This window comes from Heterocephalus glaber, unplaced genomic scaffold (genome assembly GCF_053883595.1).
Source record: "Heterocephalus glaber isolate CG9 unplaced genomic scaffold, H.glaber_assembly_v1.0 deba00001564, whole genome shotgun sequence".
In the NCBI taxonomy this organism is placed as follows: Eukaryota; Metazoa; Chordata; class Mammalia; order Rodentia; family Bathyergidae; genus Heterocephalus; species Heterocephalus glaber.
Window position 1 is genome coordinate 13134592 of NW_028258351.1, and position 20164 is coordinate 13154755.

Here is a 20164-nt window from a genome sequence, read left to right on the forward strand (position 1 = left end):
ATTGTCCCTGGTATACATAACATGTCATAAATGGTAGTTTGGTGTTTTATTTCCACCTGATTTTCAAGACCACAGTCTTATTCAACAACCTTGGGAGGGAAAAGTGCTCTGTGTGCTTTAGGGTGAGCTCTCTGTGAACCCCATAAGTGTGTAAAGAGTGCAGCAGGAAAATCTGGCCTGCATGAAGACCACACATGTTTTCACACTCACAGCATGTATAGAGAAGACAGTAGGAATTAACAAGGAAGACAAAGCCAGCCACCGTCAGCATCTCCTTCCTTTCTGCTTTACTCAAGGAAGAGAGCCCCATGGTGTGTGTCTTGAAGCTCCAGTTGTGGGTTGATGGAGATCCTGCCCCAGAGGTAGGAGGGTTAGGGGGGGTGGTGTGAGGGGTTAGGAGGACAGCTTGGAGAGGAAGGTCAAATATGGTGACTTAGGGCCCAGGGAAATAGGCTGCTGGTCCCTGAAGAGGCTCACTCCTCACCTGGCAAAGATCCCAAACCCTTGAGCCAGGTATGGTGGTATGTACCTTGTAATCTCAACTACTTGGAAGGCTGAGGCAGGATCAAAAGTTCAAGACCAGCCTGGGCAATTTAAATCCTGTCTCAAAATAAAAAGTAATTTTAAAAGGGCTAGGCTGTATGTGATGGTGCACACCTGTAATCTCACCACTCTGGAGGCTGAGGTAGGAGGATTACCATGAGTTCAAGGCCAGCATGGGCTACATAGTTCAAGGGCAGCCTGAACTACATAGTGAGACCCTATCTCAAAAAACCAACCAACCAAATTAATTAATTAAAATTAAATTTTAAAATGGCTGGGAATGTAGCTCAGTGGTAGAGCACTTTCCTAGAATATACAAGACTCTGGGCCCAGAACTCCAAAAAACAAACAAATGAAAAAGAGATCCCAGACCTAGGACTTGCACCGAGGTACCCCCCCACCTCCCACTTCCTGGGAGGGCAAGCAGACAGCAGTGGACAGCATGCACAGTGCCTAGGAGACCCTCCCCAGGTGTGTGGGACCACCTACTCTAGGATTTTCTGAGAGCTGGAGAGGGGCCCCTGTGATGACTGGGACCTGTGAGGGGCTTCCCTGCCAGTCCAGATGGGCGGGAGCTTAGAGCGGAGTCCATTTTATTTGGAGAAATAAAAGAGAAGTGACATTTCTCGCACCTGAGCCTTGGGTGGCAGCCAGTCCGTACTCCTATAAATGTGTCATAGCCTCCTTTCCGTGAGCGATGGCTCCCTCCTTCCTGCAGCACTGGGCTCAACTACCCAATCAGGCTGATGACACATGCTTTGGGAAGCCAAGTTGGTGACATTTTCCTCTCCGTGGAGAGGTGTGCTTCTTGCTCAGTTGGCAGCCTGCAGAAAAGGCCAAGCAACAGATCCAGCCCTCCCTCGGTGGGGGAGGCGGGGCTGGAGGCTCTGAGCCCCCTGAGGAGGAGATGCTTTGCCATTGCTGAATCATAGGCCCCCAGTGGGCTGGGAACCAATCTCAGCCCCAACAAATCCACCTCTGCCTCCAGTGTGTTTATCCTGGCCTTCCTCACCGTGGCTTGTTGCTGTGCCTTTAGGGGAAGCAAAATATGTATTTAGAAGTTATGAGCTTAAACAACTCTGCAGAAGGAAAACCTGAGACTCTGGGTTCTGCCTGTATGTGTCCAGAGCTTGTAATATAATTGCTCCAAAGTCAACCCTGAACCCCATCCTTACTGGCCATGTGATCTTGAGCAAATTCTCAAATTCCTACACACCCGAGATTCCTCACCTGGGGAATGGGCCCAGTGCTCCAGAATTTGGGTCCTGGAATCATTAAGGGAGGGAGCTTGGCTTGAAGCACATGTTCAAGCTATCGCTGGGATTTCATAATACTGCAGCGTCTTCTAACCTGTCTCACACACGTGTGAGTCATTTGCATGGTGATGGAGGAGTGCACGGAGTACGGTACGTCTTGCTCTGATTTCCAGGTAGCCACACAATCTGCCACATGAAGGCCATATCACATTCTGTTTGCCTGAATCTTCCCCGGGTATTGGACGTTTGAGTTATTTCCAGTTCTTTGCAGCTGAAAATGATGCAGCTGTGACTGTCATCAAGCTTATTTTTTGGATGTGGTCCTAACAGAACTTAATTATGGGGGTGGAATCAATGGCATGGAGATCTATGGATGGGGCACATCCACTGTGCCCAAAGCCCACCAAAGCTTGCTGGATGGTTTATGCCTTTTGGGTGATCTGTCCTTGTAGCCTGGAGCAAAAGCCATCCATCCCGTGGAAGATGCAAAGGTGGCCCTTGGTTACAGTTGTCCCAGCCCCATGGCCTAGGAGGAAATACTGACCCTTGTGTGCCCCTCTCTCTCGTAGAAAGTCTGCACCAAATGTGGGATCGAGGCCTCTCCAGGCCAGAAGCGGCCCCTGTGGCTGTGTAAGATCTGCAGTGAGCAAAGAGAGGTAGGGCCCCTGGTGGCAGGGAGGGTGGGCTGGATGGGGTCTGGGCCTGATTGATGGGGGTGCTGGGGGTTGGATGGTTCTTGGCAGGGGCTTCTCTGGAGGTGGGGGGGGGCACCTGGGTCCTGGGGAGAAGGGCGGGGAAGGACAACCGGCTGGCTTGGTTATCGTCCCTGTGCAGAGGTAGTAGTAGGCCTGGTTCTCTGCCTGTGAGGGCTGTGGTTAGGGTGGGCAGCCCCCTACACTGAGTGGATGTGCATGTGGAGGGGGCTGTAGGTAAAGTAATAGCTCCCCTGAGTCAAGTGTTTGCTAATCTCTTGGTACGGTGCTTAGTTCCTTACATCTATGAGTCTCTTTCCTCCTTACATAACCGCATAGGTGAGTACTGTTCTTAGCCCCTTTTCCTGGTGGGGAAATGGCGACACGAGGCTGTGATTGGGGACTCTGAGCTGGTGGGGTGTGGGGCTGGAGAACAAGTGCAGCCATGGCTTGCCATGATGCTGCCACCCCCAGAACACCTCCTGGTGCTAGGTTCTGTCACTCCAGTTCTGACCTCATTGTAGGAGAAGAGATTCAGGGTCAGTGAGGACTCTGGGTAGTAGCAGAGTAGAGTGGGGTGGAGCCTGGACCTGTGTTTCCCTACCCCAAACCCAGGGCCTTCTTCACTGCACCAAGATCAGAATGGAGCCAAACAGCAGGCCAAAATGTGTGGCTTCTGGGGAGGGCCATGGGGACAGAAGGAGCCATGCAAGAGAAGCAGCCCCTCACTTTCCAGATATGGATTTATCTTTCCATGGTTGTGCTTGGCACTTGGAATGTGCTTTTCATCAGAAGATCTATAAAATGTTTTTGGTTCTGGAAAATCCTCAACCCTAACATCCTTGAATATTGCTCTTCTGCCATTCCATCTTTCTTCTTCTGGAAACCACACATTTAAAGCTTCTCAATCCATCTTGTGTAACTCCCAACTGCTCTCCTTGCTGAGTGGTATTTTGGCTCCCTCCATGGGGGTCCTGGGTCCCCTGGGGCAGAGCCAGGTGTCCACAGGGATAATGGGATCATTCCCGAGCCCTGCAGTCTGCTGTCGGTGCAGCTGCCCACCCATTTTTCCACCTGCGCTCCAGCCTCCAGCCATCCCCACTGTTTCCAGGTGGGAAACCCCCTCACAGGCCCCATTTTTAGTGTCTTGGCTCTGGTCTCCTGCCTCCCATGGGATGCTTTAAATTCCTGTATCCTTGGAAGACCAATCTCCCAGCTGCCTCTACCTGCATTTGGGCCCAGATCTCTGCAGGTAGCCTTTGGTCCCTTAAAATAGTAAGCATTTGGGCTGGGGATTTAGCTCAGTGGTGCTGATGCCTGCCTTGCAACCACAAGGTCCTGAGTTCAGTCCTCGGTACCAAAAAAAAAAAAAAAAAAAGTAAGCATTTGAGTTTCTGGTCCACTGAGATATATATCTTGATTTTGAACACAAATAAGTTTACTTCCTGTCATTGTTACTGCTCTGTGCGTAGAAGAAAGAGGTAGCAAGCAGGGCCTTGAAGTGTGAACGAGCATTCAGTCTTACTTGGAGGTTCTGATTCCTCATCCCCAAATGGCAGTGATGACGCCCACTTCTTCAAGCTGCTGTGAGAGTTCAGCAACCTCATCAAAGTGTACAAAATATCTGACACTCCATAGATATCAGAGCACCCTCCCGGCCCTGCCAGAAAGCTCCCCTTTGAATCTGAGGTCCTTCTGGTGTCCAGGGGACCCCTTTTAAGATGCAAATACCCCATATCCACAAGGAATGAAATACCTTAAAACATTATCTCATGGGGAGGCACCTTAGCAGCATGGAATGATGGTTGCAAATAATTTGTGGGAGGTCAGAGGTCAAGGAGCTCTCAAGGAAATGAAGTTGGTGGAAGGAAAGGCGAATCTCACAAATTTAATCATTCTGCAGAGGGCCACCGAGGCCACTGCCCTGTCCAGCCTCATCACGAGTTACCTCCATGCGCTTTAATAGTGCAGGGCTGCCACCTGCAGGGAGCCCCCCCTCCCCGCCCTTCCTAATCGCCAGAGCACTCCAGTGCCCAGAAAAGTCCAAAATAGCTTAGGATGAATTTTCTTATCTTTCCTAAGGCAAAAAATATGAAGCTGTGTGTTATGCTATCAATTTGTCCTTGAATTTCTACAGGCCAGTGAAACTTAACGAGGTCAGAAATGTCCCCTCTGCAGCACCAGGCACTCCAGGGGTGTTTAGCAGGTGTGGATGGAGCCACAAACAGCCACACGTGTGCTTATGGGTCTGTGGGTTCCATGCCCAGGGGCTGGAGTTCCTGTCTGCTTCTGGGGTGGGAGAGGGACAGGGCAATTGTTTCCTTGTGCCTTTTTTTTTTTTCCTTAGAAAAATACCTAATCATAACAAAGAGATAGCTAAATAGAAAGGGCGCTTAAAATGTCAGATTTTCAGAACCACATGTAGTGGGGCCTAAGACCTTGATAGGAATGTGGAATTCCATCCCACAGCAAAAGCCAAATCCTAATGGAAGATCGTGGGTTTTCTGATGGAAACTCTTGTACCACTCTGCCCAAGCACTCTTATCTTCCTTTCCTTTCGGTGCTTCACTTCCATCATCTCTGGCTGTAATTGGAAGTAGTTTTTCTGGAGGGAGTTGAGTGCTGGGTGAAATGTTCCTGGGCTGTCAGCTTGGCACTGCTGCTTGTTTTATGCACTTGCATGATGCAGCAGTGTGAGCCTCGGTCTTCCTGCTCTTGGAGAGTTTACAATCTAATGCATTCATTCATTCAGACATTCAGCACATATTTGTGGGACATCTGTGTTCCAGGAAAAATAGCCCTTCCAATGAGAGAGAGACCACAAGCACAGAAAATAAGTTCTGCCGCCTCGCAGATGGTAATAAAGAGCTTAGGACCAAGGGGAAAAGGGGTATGGGATCAGTGGAGTAGGGGCTGTTTTATATGCAAGTCGGGAGAAGCTCACCAATAACATGACATCTGAGCAGAGATCTGAAGCACTCTATGTAGCTATGTGGAGAGAAAGCATTCCAAGTATGGGATGCAGCAAGTGCAAAGGCCCTGAGGCAGTTGTGTGCTTGGTGGGTTTGAGGAACAGTGGGAAGACCCACAGGACTGGAGCAGCATCAAGATTGGTGGGGGAGGTCAGAGATGTAGGGGAGATCAGAGCGAGGTCATCCTTGTGGACCATTGTGAGCACTTTGGCTTTTTTACTCAGTAAAATAAGGAGGCTTTGGGGGTTCTCAGTGAGGAGTAGCTGACCCCTATACTGAGAATAAATTGCAGACTGACGTCTATCAGAACACAGTATTTTATTTTTCATATTTAATATTGCTCAGATATCTAAGTTCTTGCCTGTTGCTACCCTTAGAAGTTTCCTTTTTTATTTTTTTAAATTTTATTATTATTTTTTTGGTACCAGGGATCAAACTCAGGACCTTGCACTTTCGAGGCAGGCACGGTGCCACTGAGCTAAATCCCTGGCCCTTAAATGCATGCATTTTGACATTTTCTGATTTTAAAATCAATATGGATCCTTGAGGAGCATTTAAAGTATGTGGAAAAGCCTAAGAAATAATTTTTAAAATCCTATCTATAACCCTAATATCCAGAGACAACCACAGTTAACATTTTGGCATATTTAATTCCAACCTTTTTCTGTGCCCTTTTTCTTTATTTTTTATTTTTTATTTTTTTTGGTACCAGGGATCAAACTCTGGTCCTTGCGCTTGCGCAGCAGGCGGTGAAACCACTGAGCTAAATCCCCTGCCCTCTTCTTTATATTATTGAACCTCTGTTTCAAAATTAACATTATATCATAAATCTTTTCCATTGTCATCAAGAACTCTCCCATATGCATATTCTTCTAATTTAGGACATTTAAGTTGTTTTCATTTCTCTCTTAGTAGTAACTGTGTGCATAGCTCTTTGTCTACATTTTATTTTGTTTTGTCTTTTTCTTTTTAGTGCTAAGGATTGAACCCAGGGACTCGTACATGGTAGGCAAACACTCTTTCATGGAGCTATGCCCCAGCTTCTTGGCCTACATTTCAGATTATAGCCTCAGAATGGATTCCTAGAAGGAAAAAACAAACATTGGTGTTTTATTTTTCCTCTTTTCTTATACATTCTTTCTTTGTTTGGTTGGTTTTTGTTGCTTTTTGAGGCAGGGTCTCACTCCTTAATTCAGGCTGGCCTCGAACTCATGGCGATCCTCCTGCCTCAGCCTCCAGAGTCCTGGGATTACAGGCGTGTGCCACCACATCCGGCCTCTTATACATTCTTAAATTATTGTTTTATTTATCTCATAATTAACTGGTGTATGATTTCATGCAATTTCTAAGAATAAGAACACATCAGTAGTTTTCTGAGTCCTTTGCTATCTGATAATTGTTACCTTTATACAAAACCCCTCCCCCAAAACCTGACTGATCATACAATTGGTCATAAGCTTTCCCATTCCAAATTCTGTGGTCCTCGCCCCCACCAGTTACCTACCAACCACACGAAGAAAATAACCACCATCAGGGAGAGCTGGCAAATGAAACGATTAGGAGAACTGGTACCCAGGGAATGCAAGATAATAGCAAAACTATGAAAGAGACCTTAGATAAAGGGTTTTTAATTGATTAATTAAAAGATATAAGGAATAAAAACCAAATTGAACAAACAGGGCCTTTGGAAAAAAGAGCATGCAAATTTAAAAAAGAACCAAAGGAATCATTTTCTTTTCTAAAAATGAGTTATATTATTAATGGATTGTAAAACTCAATTGAACTATATGCTAGTCATTTCTTTTTTTTTTTTTTTTTTGTATCGGGGATCGAACTCAGTTCCTTGCACTCGTGAGGCAGGCGGTGAAACCACTGAGCTAAATCCCTGGCCCATGCTAGTCACTTCTTAGAGCAGTATGCCTTGTCATTCCCATTCATGGCCACAGATATTTCCTTATCTTATCATTTGCTTCTCATCAATTGTTTTTATGTTTTTCTATTTCTTTCTTTCTTTCTTTTTTTTTTTTTGCGGTGCTGGGCATGGAACCCAGGACTGTGCTAGGCAGTCGCTCTACCACTGAGCTATACCCCCGGCCCTGTTTTTTATTTTTGAATCCTTGTTGGTGTTCCCAAGTACCTCACCTTTGATTTATTCTGTCCTGGCTGTCATGAAAATGTCACTGTTGTGACCACACCAAACTACAGCATTCACCTAATTAGCTGCTTACCTTTTTCTAAGTAGCTGTTTATGCCAACATTCATCTCCTACTTCTAGGCACACCCTGCACATTTCCCTTCCCTCAGTGGGCTGGCACACTCTCTAACTACCTGCCTGGTACCTTTCTTGTTGGCAAATTAATAAACTCTGACATGTGCTTAAGATTTAAAGAAACTAGAAAGGGAAGGAGGCAGCCCTTCGTGGGCTGGTTAGATCAGGCTCCCCAGGGAGGGCTGTGCCATCCAAGGGTACATCATAGAAGGACAACAGAAAGAGCCATGCTGTCACGTTGGAGAGGAAGAGAAGGGAGGGCGAGACCTAATGCACAAGGCTATGTGGCTTTAAAGACAACAGCAGAGGCATGTGGGAGAAGTCTGAAGCCAGACTTAAGTTTTTATTCACCCTTAAATAACCAGCTGGGGATTTTTATATTCAGAAATTAAAAATTTTGTCTGGCTACACCTACAGCATTTTCATTAACCTTTGTCTAGAACAATCATACAGCATTTGGATATTTGACCCAGCAAAACTTTCAATTATGTTTTTGCTTTTTGCTCTGTTCCCAGCTTTCTGATTTCTTACTACTTTGAAAGTTATGTTTCCATTCTCTGTCTTCTGCAGTCATCATCTTCTTTAAACTTATATTTTTTTGTCTTTTTTTGTTTGTTTTTTTCTTTTTGACTTTTGTTTTTAAACTCATTTTAACAGCTTTTATGTTTTCCTCTGTTTAGAAAGTTTTTAGAGTTTTTCTTCCATGTCAAGATTCCTTCTTTTTGTCTGAGTTGGGTGGTTTACTGGGTTTTATCACAGTGCATGTGTGTGTAAATAGCCTGAATAAAAGAGCAGCTTCAAAACATTGTGTATAGTTTAAAGAATCATAAAAAAGACAGAGACCCACCAGCTACCACCCAAGCCAAGAACTGGATCAGCACTAGGCCTGGGTTTGAATATGACACAAATAAGACGGAACCATGTGCATCTGTCTGCGTACTGCTTCTTTTATTCAACACTGTGATTTTGTGTGTGTTGACGCACATGGCTGTATTCATGGCTGTCACTGCTGTCTATAATCCCCTGCTTGGCCATTTCAGTGACTCCCTGTTCCTTTGTTGTTTGCAATAATTTGCCTCTAACCATTCATGTTTCTGAGAACATATGCAGAAGAGTTTCTCCAGAATTAACACGAGAGGATTTCTCTTGGGCCATGACTTGTGCTCATGTTCAACTTCATTAGTTATTTACTAGTTATTTTACAAACCAGGCTTACCGGTTGATGCGTCCGTGAGCAGAGGACAAGAGTTCCCTTTCCAGCCACATCTATCTGCTCTTTGGTCTTATTTCTGCTCCCTCCTGCCTCCAGTGCAGGTCTGGCTTCTGCTCTGTCCTCTCTGGTATCCTTGTGGGTCTCCATTATGCCCCTAATTTTACCTGTTTTCTTTTTTTGGCTGTGTTTCACAAAAGGCCAATCTTTATCTTTCTAATACCCCAAACAGCTGTCTAATTGTCCGTGAAAATTGACATGCATGTTCACCCGTAGGAAACATTTTCAGCCTTTCCCCTTTTGTCTTACTCTTCTGAATGGTCCATGCCCCCCCTACTTCTATGACAGTTTGCTGAGGCCCCAAATCTCCCCCTGTTCATTCATCTTTAGCTGCAGTGAACTCAGAGGAAGGGACGGGCAAATCTCTCGCAGCCATTTCCCTTTGGGATTTTACCTGCAGCGCTCTACTCCACAGAGGGGGTACATTTGGCTCCTGTGACCTGGCCCTCAAGGGCCAATAGAGCTATGGTGGACAAGAAGGACCACAGCCCCTGGTGTGTGACATCTCTTCCATTCTTCCTTTCTCTTCTCTCCCCTTTGGAGCCTGATGCAAGGAAATGTAACTTCCCAGGTGCAGTTCACATTGCAGCCTGGCTACATCTGGGAGTCACATTCCCTGGGGATTACGGCAGAGCTGGAGGAGAAAGGACAGCCCCTGGTGGCACCAGAAACCTGCAACTCTGCTGCTCCCAGGGTGGCTTTACATCCTGTCCCCTGCGAGTCACAGCCACTGTGACCTGGGAGGGTCACCTCCAGCAGAGGACCCTGGCTGCAGGTGCGCTATCAGTCCCATCTGGGCTGGTGTTTTGCTGTATCTCCTACCTCCTTTCTTGGGTGTGTCACTTGGATTTGGGAGGGATTGCACTGAGGGACTTCTAAACACTGCATACCGGAAATTCATTTCATGTATTGTTTGGCCTTTCTTCCCTATCTACTGGGAAAAAAAGAAAAAAGAAAAAAAGAATGACACTTAAAGTCATCCTGTAATCAGTGGAAAAGTTAATTGGAATCAGATTCCCCAGGATTCTAGAAACCATTCCTCTTGCCTCTAAGAAGGCTTCTGAGGACTTGGGGCTTTGTTATCTGAGGGGATGAGCTACCAAGGGGTGAAGACCAATTTGTAAGTAATTGAAAGCTGATTAATACAATTAGGGTGTTCTTCTCTGTTCAGCACTTGCTTTGCATTCCCAATTTTACATGTGCCCTGATTATAACTCAGCAGAGGCCCCACTGCAGCCAATACTTACCGCATCTCCTGCGGTGTTTTGCATATAAAGGTGCTTGGAAAATGTTTCTTGATTGAAAGAGAAATTTCCAAAGAAATGTCCTCGCTCTGATCACTGTGGAACCTTTTCCCAGCAAGGTTCTTTTGATTTCCCTGGTGTCTTATCAAAAGGTGACCCTGGCTATGGGTCCATAGTGATTGACTGAATTTGTAAGACTAGAAAAGAATTTGTAAGAAAAAAATAGAATAGAATAGAAAAAAAGAACAGAAAAGAATTTTTGAGACTAGAAGAATTGGTGAAATAGGAAAGTGGCATTACAAGTGATCTGTTTTTGCTTACAGTACTGGGGATTGCCATGGTAGGCAAGTGCTCTACTGCCCAGCTACATTCCTAGCCTTTTAATTTCTTTTGAGACAGAGTCTTCATAAGTTCCCCAGGCTGGCATCAAACTTGCCACTCTCCTGACTCAGCCTTCTGAGTAGCTGGGATTACAGGCACATGCCATGGCACCTAGTTATGAATGACCTTGAAATCATCTCCCACTCACTCAACCTGGAAGTGACCAGTTCAGCCTTCTACTCAGTGAGTCTTCCTCAGTCCAACTCTCACAGGCCTGCAGAGTGTCTGGAGAATCAAGAGCTCTCTCCTCCCCAGCTGGCCCAGCCCAGCATCCTTGGCACCTGCCTCCTGGGACAGGAGCCTGTGCTTACTGCAAGCTGCCATCTGCCTCTCCACACTGAGTCTCTCCTGGTCCTGCCGTTACTTGCAGCTTGGGTTTTTGCTGCAGACGGCTTTGCCAGAGGGCCCCCTCCGTGGGCCCTTGAGCACACTCAGGAGTGGGTAGCCAGTGCCGGGGCGGGTGGCTGCCTGAGCACCCTGCCATCTGTGCCTGGCTCGCTCTGGGCTGCTGTCTCGGCATCCCTGGGGGACCCGGATGGTCACACTTCCTCAGTGTGTTTGTCACCTCCCACGCCACTGTTGCTTTGCCAAGCAGGCCCACTATCAGTACTGCCTCTTAACCTCCCACACTTGTACAAGTGGCAGCAGGAGGGGGAGGCTCTTGGCACCCACAGAGCCCCAGAGCAGACTACCTAGCATGGTCTGCATCGGCAAATGGGCTGAGCCACTTGTGCCTTTGTCCCTACCCTTGTTCAGGGTGCCCACCTAATCCTCTGTGCTGGAGAACCTGTCCTGTGAGAGGCTTGCGGAACCAAGAGGGGACTGACCATTACCACGATGCTGTCTTCCTCAGAGCTAGTTGTCCACACCCATAGGCACAAAAGCAGTCATTAATAGAAGACATTAGCTGAGCATCTGCTATGGCCCAGGCAGTGAATGTTTCTCATCTTTACGGAGCCCAATGAGGTACTACATAAACAACCTGTTGACCCTTGTGACAGATGGAGAAACTGAGGCTTAGAAAAGGTTACTTTCACAGAAATATCAGGCAGCCTGGGGGTTTGGCTCAATGGTAGAGTGTTGCCTAGCATGTGCAAAGCCCTGAGTTCAGTCCCCAGCACCAAAAAGAAACAGAAGACACTAGGAATAATTGACAGAGCCCGGAATTGAAGCCAAATATGTCTTCCTCCAAAACATTTCCCAACAACTCTACTTTCTGTTCATTCATTTGTTCATCTAATATTTATTGTACATTTACTATGTGCCAGGCACTGTTTTAGGCCCTTGCAAAACAGCCAAATATTCCTGTCAGGAGCCTATATTCTAGCGTGGAGCAGAGATAAGAGTGAGAAACAGGCAATGAAACATGAACAAACTGATGAACAAATAGTGTAGTCTGTTGGGTGTTGAATGTGGAAAAGAAAATGTAGATGAGGGCAGAGGGGTCAGGAGTGTTGGGCAAAGCAGGAAGGAGGGTGCAGTGCTGAGGTAGACTGGCCACCATATTATACCCATTCAAATGGCTATGATTAAAAAGAAAGAAAAGAAGGAAGGAGAAAGGGGAAGAAAAAGAGCAAGCCAAGTATTGAAGATGTGGAGAAATTGGAACTCTGTGCACTAGAAGTGTGAATACAGAATGATACCACCGCTGTGGACCAAAGTATGGTGGTTTCTTAAAAAAAAAAAAAATTAACCTATTATCCAGTATTTCTGCCTCTGGGTATCTACCCAAAAGAATCAAAAGCAGAGACTCAAACAGATATTTATACACCCATGATCTTAGCAGCATTATTCACAATAGCCAAAACATGGACACAACCCAAGTGTCTATCATCAGATGAATTGATAAACAAAATGTGTTCCATACATAATATTATTCATATTATTTGGCCTCAAAAAGGAATGAAATTCTGACACATGCTACAACATGGATGAACCTCGAGGACATTATGCTGAGTAAAATAAGCCAGTCAGAAAAGAACAAATAGTTCAAGCCCCGGTACCAAAAAGAAAAGGACAAATGCTGTATGACTCCACTTAGATGATGCACCTCGAGTGGTGAGATTCATAGAGACAGACCCAGAGGTGAGAGGGAGAGGGGAGTTAGGGTCTCATGGTAGAATTTCAGTCTGGGAGGATGAAAAGCCGCCGCAGATGGATGGTAAATGACAGTTACACAACAATTTTAATGTGTTTTTATGTCCCTGAACTGTACATCTAAAAAATGGTCAGAATGGTAAATTTTATGTTCTCTATATTTTACCATAGTCAAAAAAATAAATAAATAAAAGTAAACTGGCCAGGATGGGCCACTTGGAGAAGATTTCGTTTCAGCAAAGACTTAAGACAGGTGTATCGGTGGAAGCTGGCAGCTGTCTGGGACAAGGGCAGTCCACAAAAGAGGTACCCTCTAGTGTACAGTGTCTCCAGAGAGCAGGAGGCTCCACCTTCTGGTTCCCTGAGGTGAGTGCCAGGGTGGACCCAGAAGGCTCTTTGGGGTTGATCTCTTCTATGAAATACCTTGGCCCACAGCTCCTAGAATTTGACTCTGTCATTAAATTGGGTGTCCCCTAGTTGTAGTACTCAGTCACACCAGTAGTGCTCACAGGTTGGTGGCTTTGGGGTCCCTGTAGTCTATGGGACCAACCTTGACCATAATGAGGTTCAGGGTGCCTCTTGGTTCCTGTGGGTCAGCTGAGGTGACACCATCCTGACACAGCAACCTGCCTAGTCAGTCCTAGAGAGGCAGGTAAAAAATCTAGAGAGGAAGCATCTGAATTTGGTCTTTTTCTTGCACTGATTAGAATAAAATTTTGATCTGATTTTCCTGCCTGTTTCTCAGATGCCAAGTGACATTGGCTGGCACAGTTGTGCCCTTCCCCCCAGCCAGCTGTCTCACAGATGGAGACTAGGGAATTGAGGGTGGTTCTGTCCTTCAGGAAGTATTTATTAAGCTCCTAGGTGGTGTCCAGCCCTGGAACAACACACCCATTCCCTCTCTTAAAGAAATAATTCAAGATGTGCAGTCACCAAGCTGCCAGAAAATTCTTCAGATGAAGAAAGGAAGCAGGAAGAACTGGCCTCCTGTGGGCTAGGCAGGGCTCAGTGATATGGGCATTAGTGCCCTATTTTTCAGCTAAATGGGACCTCTGGGAGCTTAAGTGACAATTCCAAGGTGGCACCACCAGGACCTGCAGAGCTGCTGTGGGAACCTCGGTTGTCTGACAGGCTCTCACCCCTAGACCAGCTTCTTCCTTCTGATTTCCACTAAGCCAGTGACCACTGCCTGCCTTCAGCAACAAGCCCCAGGCCTCCTGCTCCAGGATGGGGCTGCAGGTTGGAGGAGAACATGACGGAGGAGCAGAGGTGGCCCTTCAGTCTTATCTTCCCTCAGTGATTCCCAGCTCTTTGTGGGACGCCCAGGTCCCTGCCTCGCTTCTCCTGCTCTAACTTTGTAAGTTGTGACACTGCAGACCAGGCTGATGTACCCACACTAATGCCAGTCTGGCCTAGACCCTTATCTAACTACCCTTGAACTTTGCCTGCTGCTCCTAATGCTGCATTGACTTGAAATTAGTGTCATGTTCATGGGCCAGCTCCAATGCTCCCTATAGGCAAAGGAAATCGGAAAAGCTCTTCTGTAGCAGTCACCACTGATGCATCTCCATGTTTCCCATAGTGCCCCAGGAGCTCCTCCTAAGCATTGTCTCCTGTGTGTGACCTTCGACCCAGCAAGTAGGGTACACATGCTCCCAAGGAAACATGCCAAGAATGCATACCATAGCATTTCTTGTAATAGCAACAAAATCTACAAATAATGCAAATGTCCTTTCACAGTAGAATGGATGGATAAGTTTTGGCTATGAAAGAATATATAGCAGTGCATACAGAAGTGCAGCGTCACTCACCAAAGGCCAGATCAAAAATACAATGAGCATTGGGCATGGTGGTACAGTCCTGTAATTCTAACTCTCACAAGTTTGAGGCTAGTCTGGGCTACATAGTGTGTTCAAGGCCAGCCTCACTGAAGAGTGAGACCCTGTCCCTAAAAAACAAAAATAATGAGCACCTTGCCTAGCATTTGTGAAGTCCTGGATTCAATCCTCAGCACTGTAAAAAAGAAGAAAAAAAAAAATAGCAAGTCACCAAAGAATACAGGATGACTTTAAAATATATTTAACTTAGAAATTCATACCTAACCAGTTTTTTCTAAATTAGAAAGAAAAGCAAGATTTTATTTAACACAAAATTCCAGATCCTGGTTACCTCTGGAAGGGAAGGCAAGGCAGGCTGGGGGGGGGAGGGTTGCTTCTTGGATCCAGTAATATTTGATTAGTTGATGAGTTTACAAGAGTTTGTTTACAAAGAATCAATATGATTCTTGCAAATGTGCGAGGTATGAAATAAACTTTCATATGTGTGCTACATTTCACAGGCACACATCCAAAAGATAACAGGAGATCATTAAAATCAGACAAAATAATAATGATCTTGAATAAATGATACGAAGGAAAACCTGTAAGGTTCCCTAGAGTGCAAGGGGAAGAAGATCAAAGAGCTGAACAGAAAGAAGGGATGGTGAATATGGAAGACAGAAAAGGCCAGGGAACCTCAGAATTACAGGTTTTCTCCAAGAGGGAACAAGACTGGTTGGAAATGGAGCAATAATCATGTGTGTGATTGAGGAAAGTATCCCCGAATTGAAGAAAGACCTCCATGCACTCCAGCCGAGAGCTCAGCCCAGGCGAGGTCAGCCCAGACATGGTTTCATTTTGGCTTTGGAACATAATTCTGACACTGTGTTTAAACACAGGCAGATTTGTTGTTCTGGGAATTGAATCAAAATCATGAATCTCCTCTGAAAAGACCTGGCTCAGGATAATTGGCCCATCCAATTTTCTACTTCCAGCCCCTGTTCATTTCCTGTGGGCAGCCCCCTCCACCTGGGGACAGAGCTTGGTTTCCCTGACAAATGCCACCAGCACAGGTTTCTCTCAAACCTGTGAGGGGACAGGAAAGGGAGTTCAATATTGGGACTCAGGATTTCACACTGCTTGTGAGTTATGAGTAAGGGGATGCATGTGCAAAACATTGACAACATAGGTAATTGAGAATGGCAGAGGAGAGCCACCTCTGCCACCACCACCGTGGATTAGCTGAACATGCAAGACCATTCCCGACAAAGGGAGGAGGAAACAGCATTTGAGACCAGAGAGAAGATAAAGGCCCTGTGCTCAGGGCCTTGTGGGGACTTTCCCACATCCAGATAACATGGGAGATGCAAGGGCTAGGGGAACCCATGGGGAACCAAGGGCGGGCTACATGGAAGTCAGGGGCTCACCCCAGGATCTCTCCCTGACATCAAGCAAGCAGTAGTTGCCATCTTCCTGTGACACTGACAAACGTGCCTCACCAGTAATTGTAACATGCGAAGCAAGGCCCTTGCCGGGGTTAATGGAAGCCACAGCATTTCCTCTGGTTCTGAAATGATCCAACCAAGGTGTTTAAATTATCTGTCAAGAAAACAGATAGCACCCTCAGAATATTTTTTCTCACTGCAGTCTTTCCTTTCTGCTGTGCTGGCAATTGCCCGCCTCCCAGACTGACCTGGTTGTTCACAAACCCACTTGAAATGAAAAGGAAACTGACTCAAGCCCTGGGAAAACCTGGGCTCCAAAGGGCTAAACTGGAGCTTCCTTGCCCTTGGGGACTTGGAAGAAAGGACAGTTGGCACTGGGGCTAGATTTCCAGCTGTCTCTCTGTGAGGTCCAGGGAGCCTGATGGGAGCCAACACCCACCAGCACCACCCCCGGAGACAGGTAGCCTTCTGGGCAGAATGGACTTATGCCTGCCAGGGTAGAGGCAGACAGAGGGATTGGTGGGGGCTTTCCGTGCCTCACCAACCTGCACACACACATCTATGAGGTTTGTCGTGGGAATGTATCTGGGAATGTAACTCAATGATAAGGCACCTGTTCAGCTTGCCTGAGGCCCTGTTTGATTCCCAGCACTGACAAAAAAAAAAAGCATTATCTTTAAAATGCAAATATGCTAATACTCCTGGGAGTGTTCTGGGCCTTCAGTTAACATCTCAATTAGGAGTTAGCAAATTAGGTGGGATTAGAACAGATCCTGTTGGGGCTGGGAGGCAGGCCCCAGAAGGAAGCTGCTGACAGCTTCGCCCCGGGCCCTGCTGCTCTGGCTGGCCCGTCTGGTAGAGTGTGCATGGTGTGCACTGTCCACACCCAGCCAGCAGAGGCTCACACAGGGAGGAGGAGTGGAAATCAGCTCAGCCATCTCTGAGCAGGACAGCTACTGAGGGTAGAATGGGCCACGCTTTTGAGCTCTCAGGTGGCAGAGAACAATGGTTCTTCATGGACTCAGGCCACAGGCCTTGTGTCTACAGGGACATTTGATTTTTGTTTCCCTAGCTCAATCTAAACACATCAGAGATGTTTAGGAAATGCTACTTGAATGAATGAGTATCTACAACTGCTTCTTCAGAAGTTGTTTGAAGGGTCATCTTCCAGAGAGAGGGGAAGCAAGCAAGCAGTGAGGAAAGATGCCTGAACCTAATTCCTACCAAAAGAAAAAAAAAAGGCAATGACAAATATAAATTTAAAACAAAACAGAAGGAAGGAAGGAATATAGGGAGGGAGAGAGGAAAGGAAGAGAGCAAACTGTCAGAAAATTAAGTATTTTGGGATGACAAACTGTTGTCTTAGTTTTAATTCTGCTGGTTATCTTACACAGACAGATATATGTACATATATATATATATATATATATATATATATAACTTTTTGAATATTCAAAGCAATATTTGTCTAATCGCTCACTTTGTGATAGAAAAAATGTCCATTAGCTCCCTCTCGCCATGAACAATGAAGAACCCATTTGCTTTTATTTCTAGCCATTTCTTGGATTTCATTAAGAGAATCTGAAATTTTGGATCAAATTATTATTGTTAACTGAATTGTTTATATCTACTTTTTTTTTTTTTTTGGTACCTGGGATTGAACTCGGCTCCTTGCACTTGCACAGCAGACGGAGAAACCACTGAGCTAAATCCCCTGGCCCCTATATCTACTTTTTAAACATAATTGCTTTCACATTTTTATACTTTGTAGTGATATTTATGTTAGCTATTTGGCTGAATTCTGTATTTTATTGACCACTGTGGATATCTGTTACCACAAGTACTAACTCCTTAAACTTTTTATTTTAATTTCTGTGTTGGGCAACTGAGCTATACCTTTGAACAATATTTTCGGAAGAATGGGTGCATCTCTGAGTTCTCTTTTTGCTGATTGACCTCCAGTACCTGTTAGTGGCAGAATCACAGCTGTTCTCTGGATTACACAGGCAAGTGGAAGTGCCATCCTAGGCTCTTTGGAAGAGCAGATACCAGTCTCATTCCTGATTCTGTGGTTACAAATGTGACCAAGAGGCCTACAACCTGCTTCGCATCCTTTCTCAGAAAACCTGAACGAACATACTGAGTCAAAACCTATCCCTTGGGAATCACACATGCTGCATGAATCCTCATTCAGCCTGACTAGGTCTGAAGGCCTGTGGGGCAGCAGCTAGTCCAGCTGTTAGCCAAAACTTTGGGGTAAGATGGTTCCACACTATAAATAGACCCTTGCCACCTGTATATGGTCAGACGGTGAGGTGATTTGAGGCAAATCGGCCCCTCCGTCTTCTCTCCTTTCATTTGGTCCATGGCGAATGAACCTAAGCGTATAAACCTAGGTGGCTGGTAACAGCTTTACTAAGTCTTTTCCTATCTTGCTCCACTACAAAAAAAATGTTGAAATTACTGCTTTCCTCTCCTCTCCTGAGCATCCAGCTTTTCTCCTGAAGCCACATCTAGATTCAATATACCAGCCAGAGACTGTTGCAGCTCCCCGGGTGTCAACCTGCGAGGAGGCCCAAGGATTGAATAACATCAACATGCAATCACCCATCTGTTATATTTTCATTTTAATGCAAGTAATGCAAGCGGTCTGAAAAATAATCAAATCAGGGCTGGGATGTAGTTCAGTGGTACAGCACTTGCTTCATGTTCGTGAAGCACTGGGTTCCATCCCCAGCACTACAAAAAAAATTTTAAAAATCAGATTGTTCAGAAATGTGTCTGTTGGTGGAGGATCACCTGCCAGACTCCCCTCACCCAGGCCATCTCTCTAGAACTGCGTGGCTCCATGCTTGTGCTCCTCCCTGTCCTGCAGCTTAGACCCTCTGTTGGCCCCTACTGCGATAGGTGAGGAACTGGCTAGCTTGGACTACAATGTTTCCTCTCTCCCCTCTGAATCTTTAATCATTTTATCGTTTTTAGTTCTTCGATTAAATTTGTGACTTTACATTTTTCTCTTCTTCCTTTAGCTGTAGCGTTCACACTCCGGCTCACTGTGGGTGAACTGTGGGTATGAAGCCCCTATGCTTCCTTCCCTCCCTCACCTTCCCCTTTTTCTAGATTGTACCTTAACTAGCAGATTGTCAGAACTGTATGTTTAGATTCTGTTCTTTAGCAGTAATTAATTCTTCCACACTTGGTAATTTGTGCTTGGGTCTTAATTTATAAAGGTGACTGTGCCTTAATTTCTAAAGGCTAAGGCCAGGGAAAGGATTTATTGCTCACAGTCGTGGAGTGAAGTGCCCACCATGCCATGTAGGGGAAGCACCAGGGTTGGTCAGGAAGCAGGAGCATGAGAGGTATGGGCCACACTGTTACTGGGGTTTCTGTAGGAAAGGCAGGGCAGAGCAGAGCAAGGGGACAGCCTAAGACTGGCTAGTATAAAGAATTCCGGCAGACTTTGGAATGTGGAAACTGTGCCTGTTTATTTGTCCCTGGCCCTAGGTCGACTGACAGCAGGGGAAATGTGGGTTTGGTGTGTGAGAGTTGCAGGAGATTGTTGGGGGTATGGACTCAGGATTAGCTTAGTTGGAGTATTTGTAATGTGATTTTCTTTCTTTTTTCTCTCTTTCTCTCCCCTCCCTCCCTCCCTCCCATCCTCCCTCCCTTCCTTCCTTCCTTCCTTCTGTCCTTGGGATCAAACCCAGGGCCTCACACATGCTAGGTAAGCACTCTACCACTGAGCTACATCCCTAGCTCTGTAATACATTTTTTGTGTGCCTGTGAGAGCTGAGGCAGGAGAGATGTAAACAACTTTGGCCATTAGTTTGGCGCTGTGGTTAACGGATGCCAAATAGACAAATACAGAATCTAAAAAAACACAGAGCACTTTTTCTCTAGTTAGTCCCAAAATCTGTGATTAGCACCAAATATAGTAAAACTTGTATTGTAACTTTTTGTAAGGTTAAGCAGGCAAGCCAGGGCCTGATTTTTGTGCCATTCCTCCCTGTTTGAGTTACTTATTCTCTCTGCCTCATTTCTTTGTCTATAAAATAGAGATAATTAATAGTGCCTACTTCCTAAGATTTCTGTGAGAATTCAGTAAATTATTATGGATGAAGTTGCTAGAATGGTGTCTAACACATACAAAATGCTCAATAGTTATTAGGGATTTAAAA

At 45.7% G+C, this 20164-nt stretch overlaps 1 protein-coding gene across 9 annotated transcripts in view; it reads left to right on the forward strand.

Annotated features, from left to right (window-relative positions):
* Positions 1–20164, forward strand: part of Rph3al (rabphilin 3A like (without C2 domains)) — a 150057-nt gene that overhangs the window by 95186 nt on the left and 34707 nt on the right. For 7 of the 9 annotated variants that reach the window (XM_021238217.2, XM_087191963.1, XM_021238218.2 and 4 more), the window contains one exon: positions 2369–2455. The exons of the other annotated variants lie outside the window; for them this stretch is intronic. In XM_021238217.2, the coding sequence (XP_021093876.1) occupies positions 2369–2455 (87 nt within the window). The remainder of the gene's footprint in view (positions 1–2368; positions 2456–20164) is intronic. 9 annotated transcript variants of the gene reach the window in all.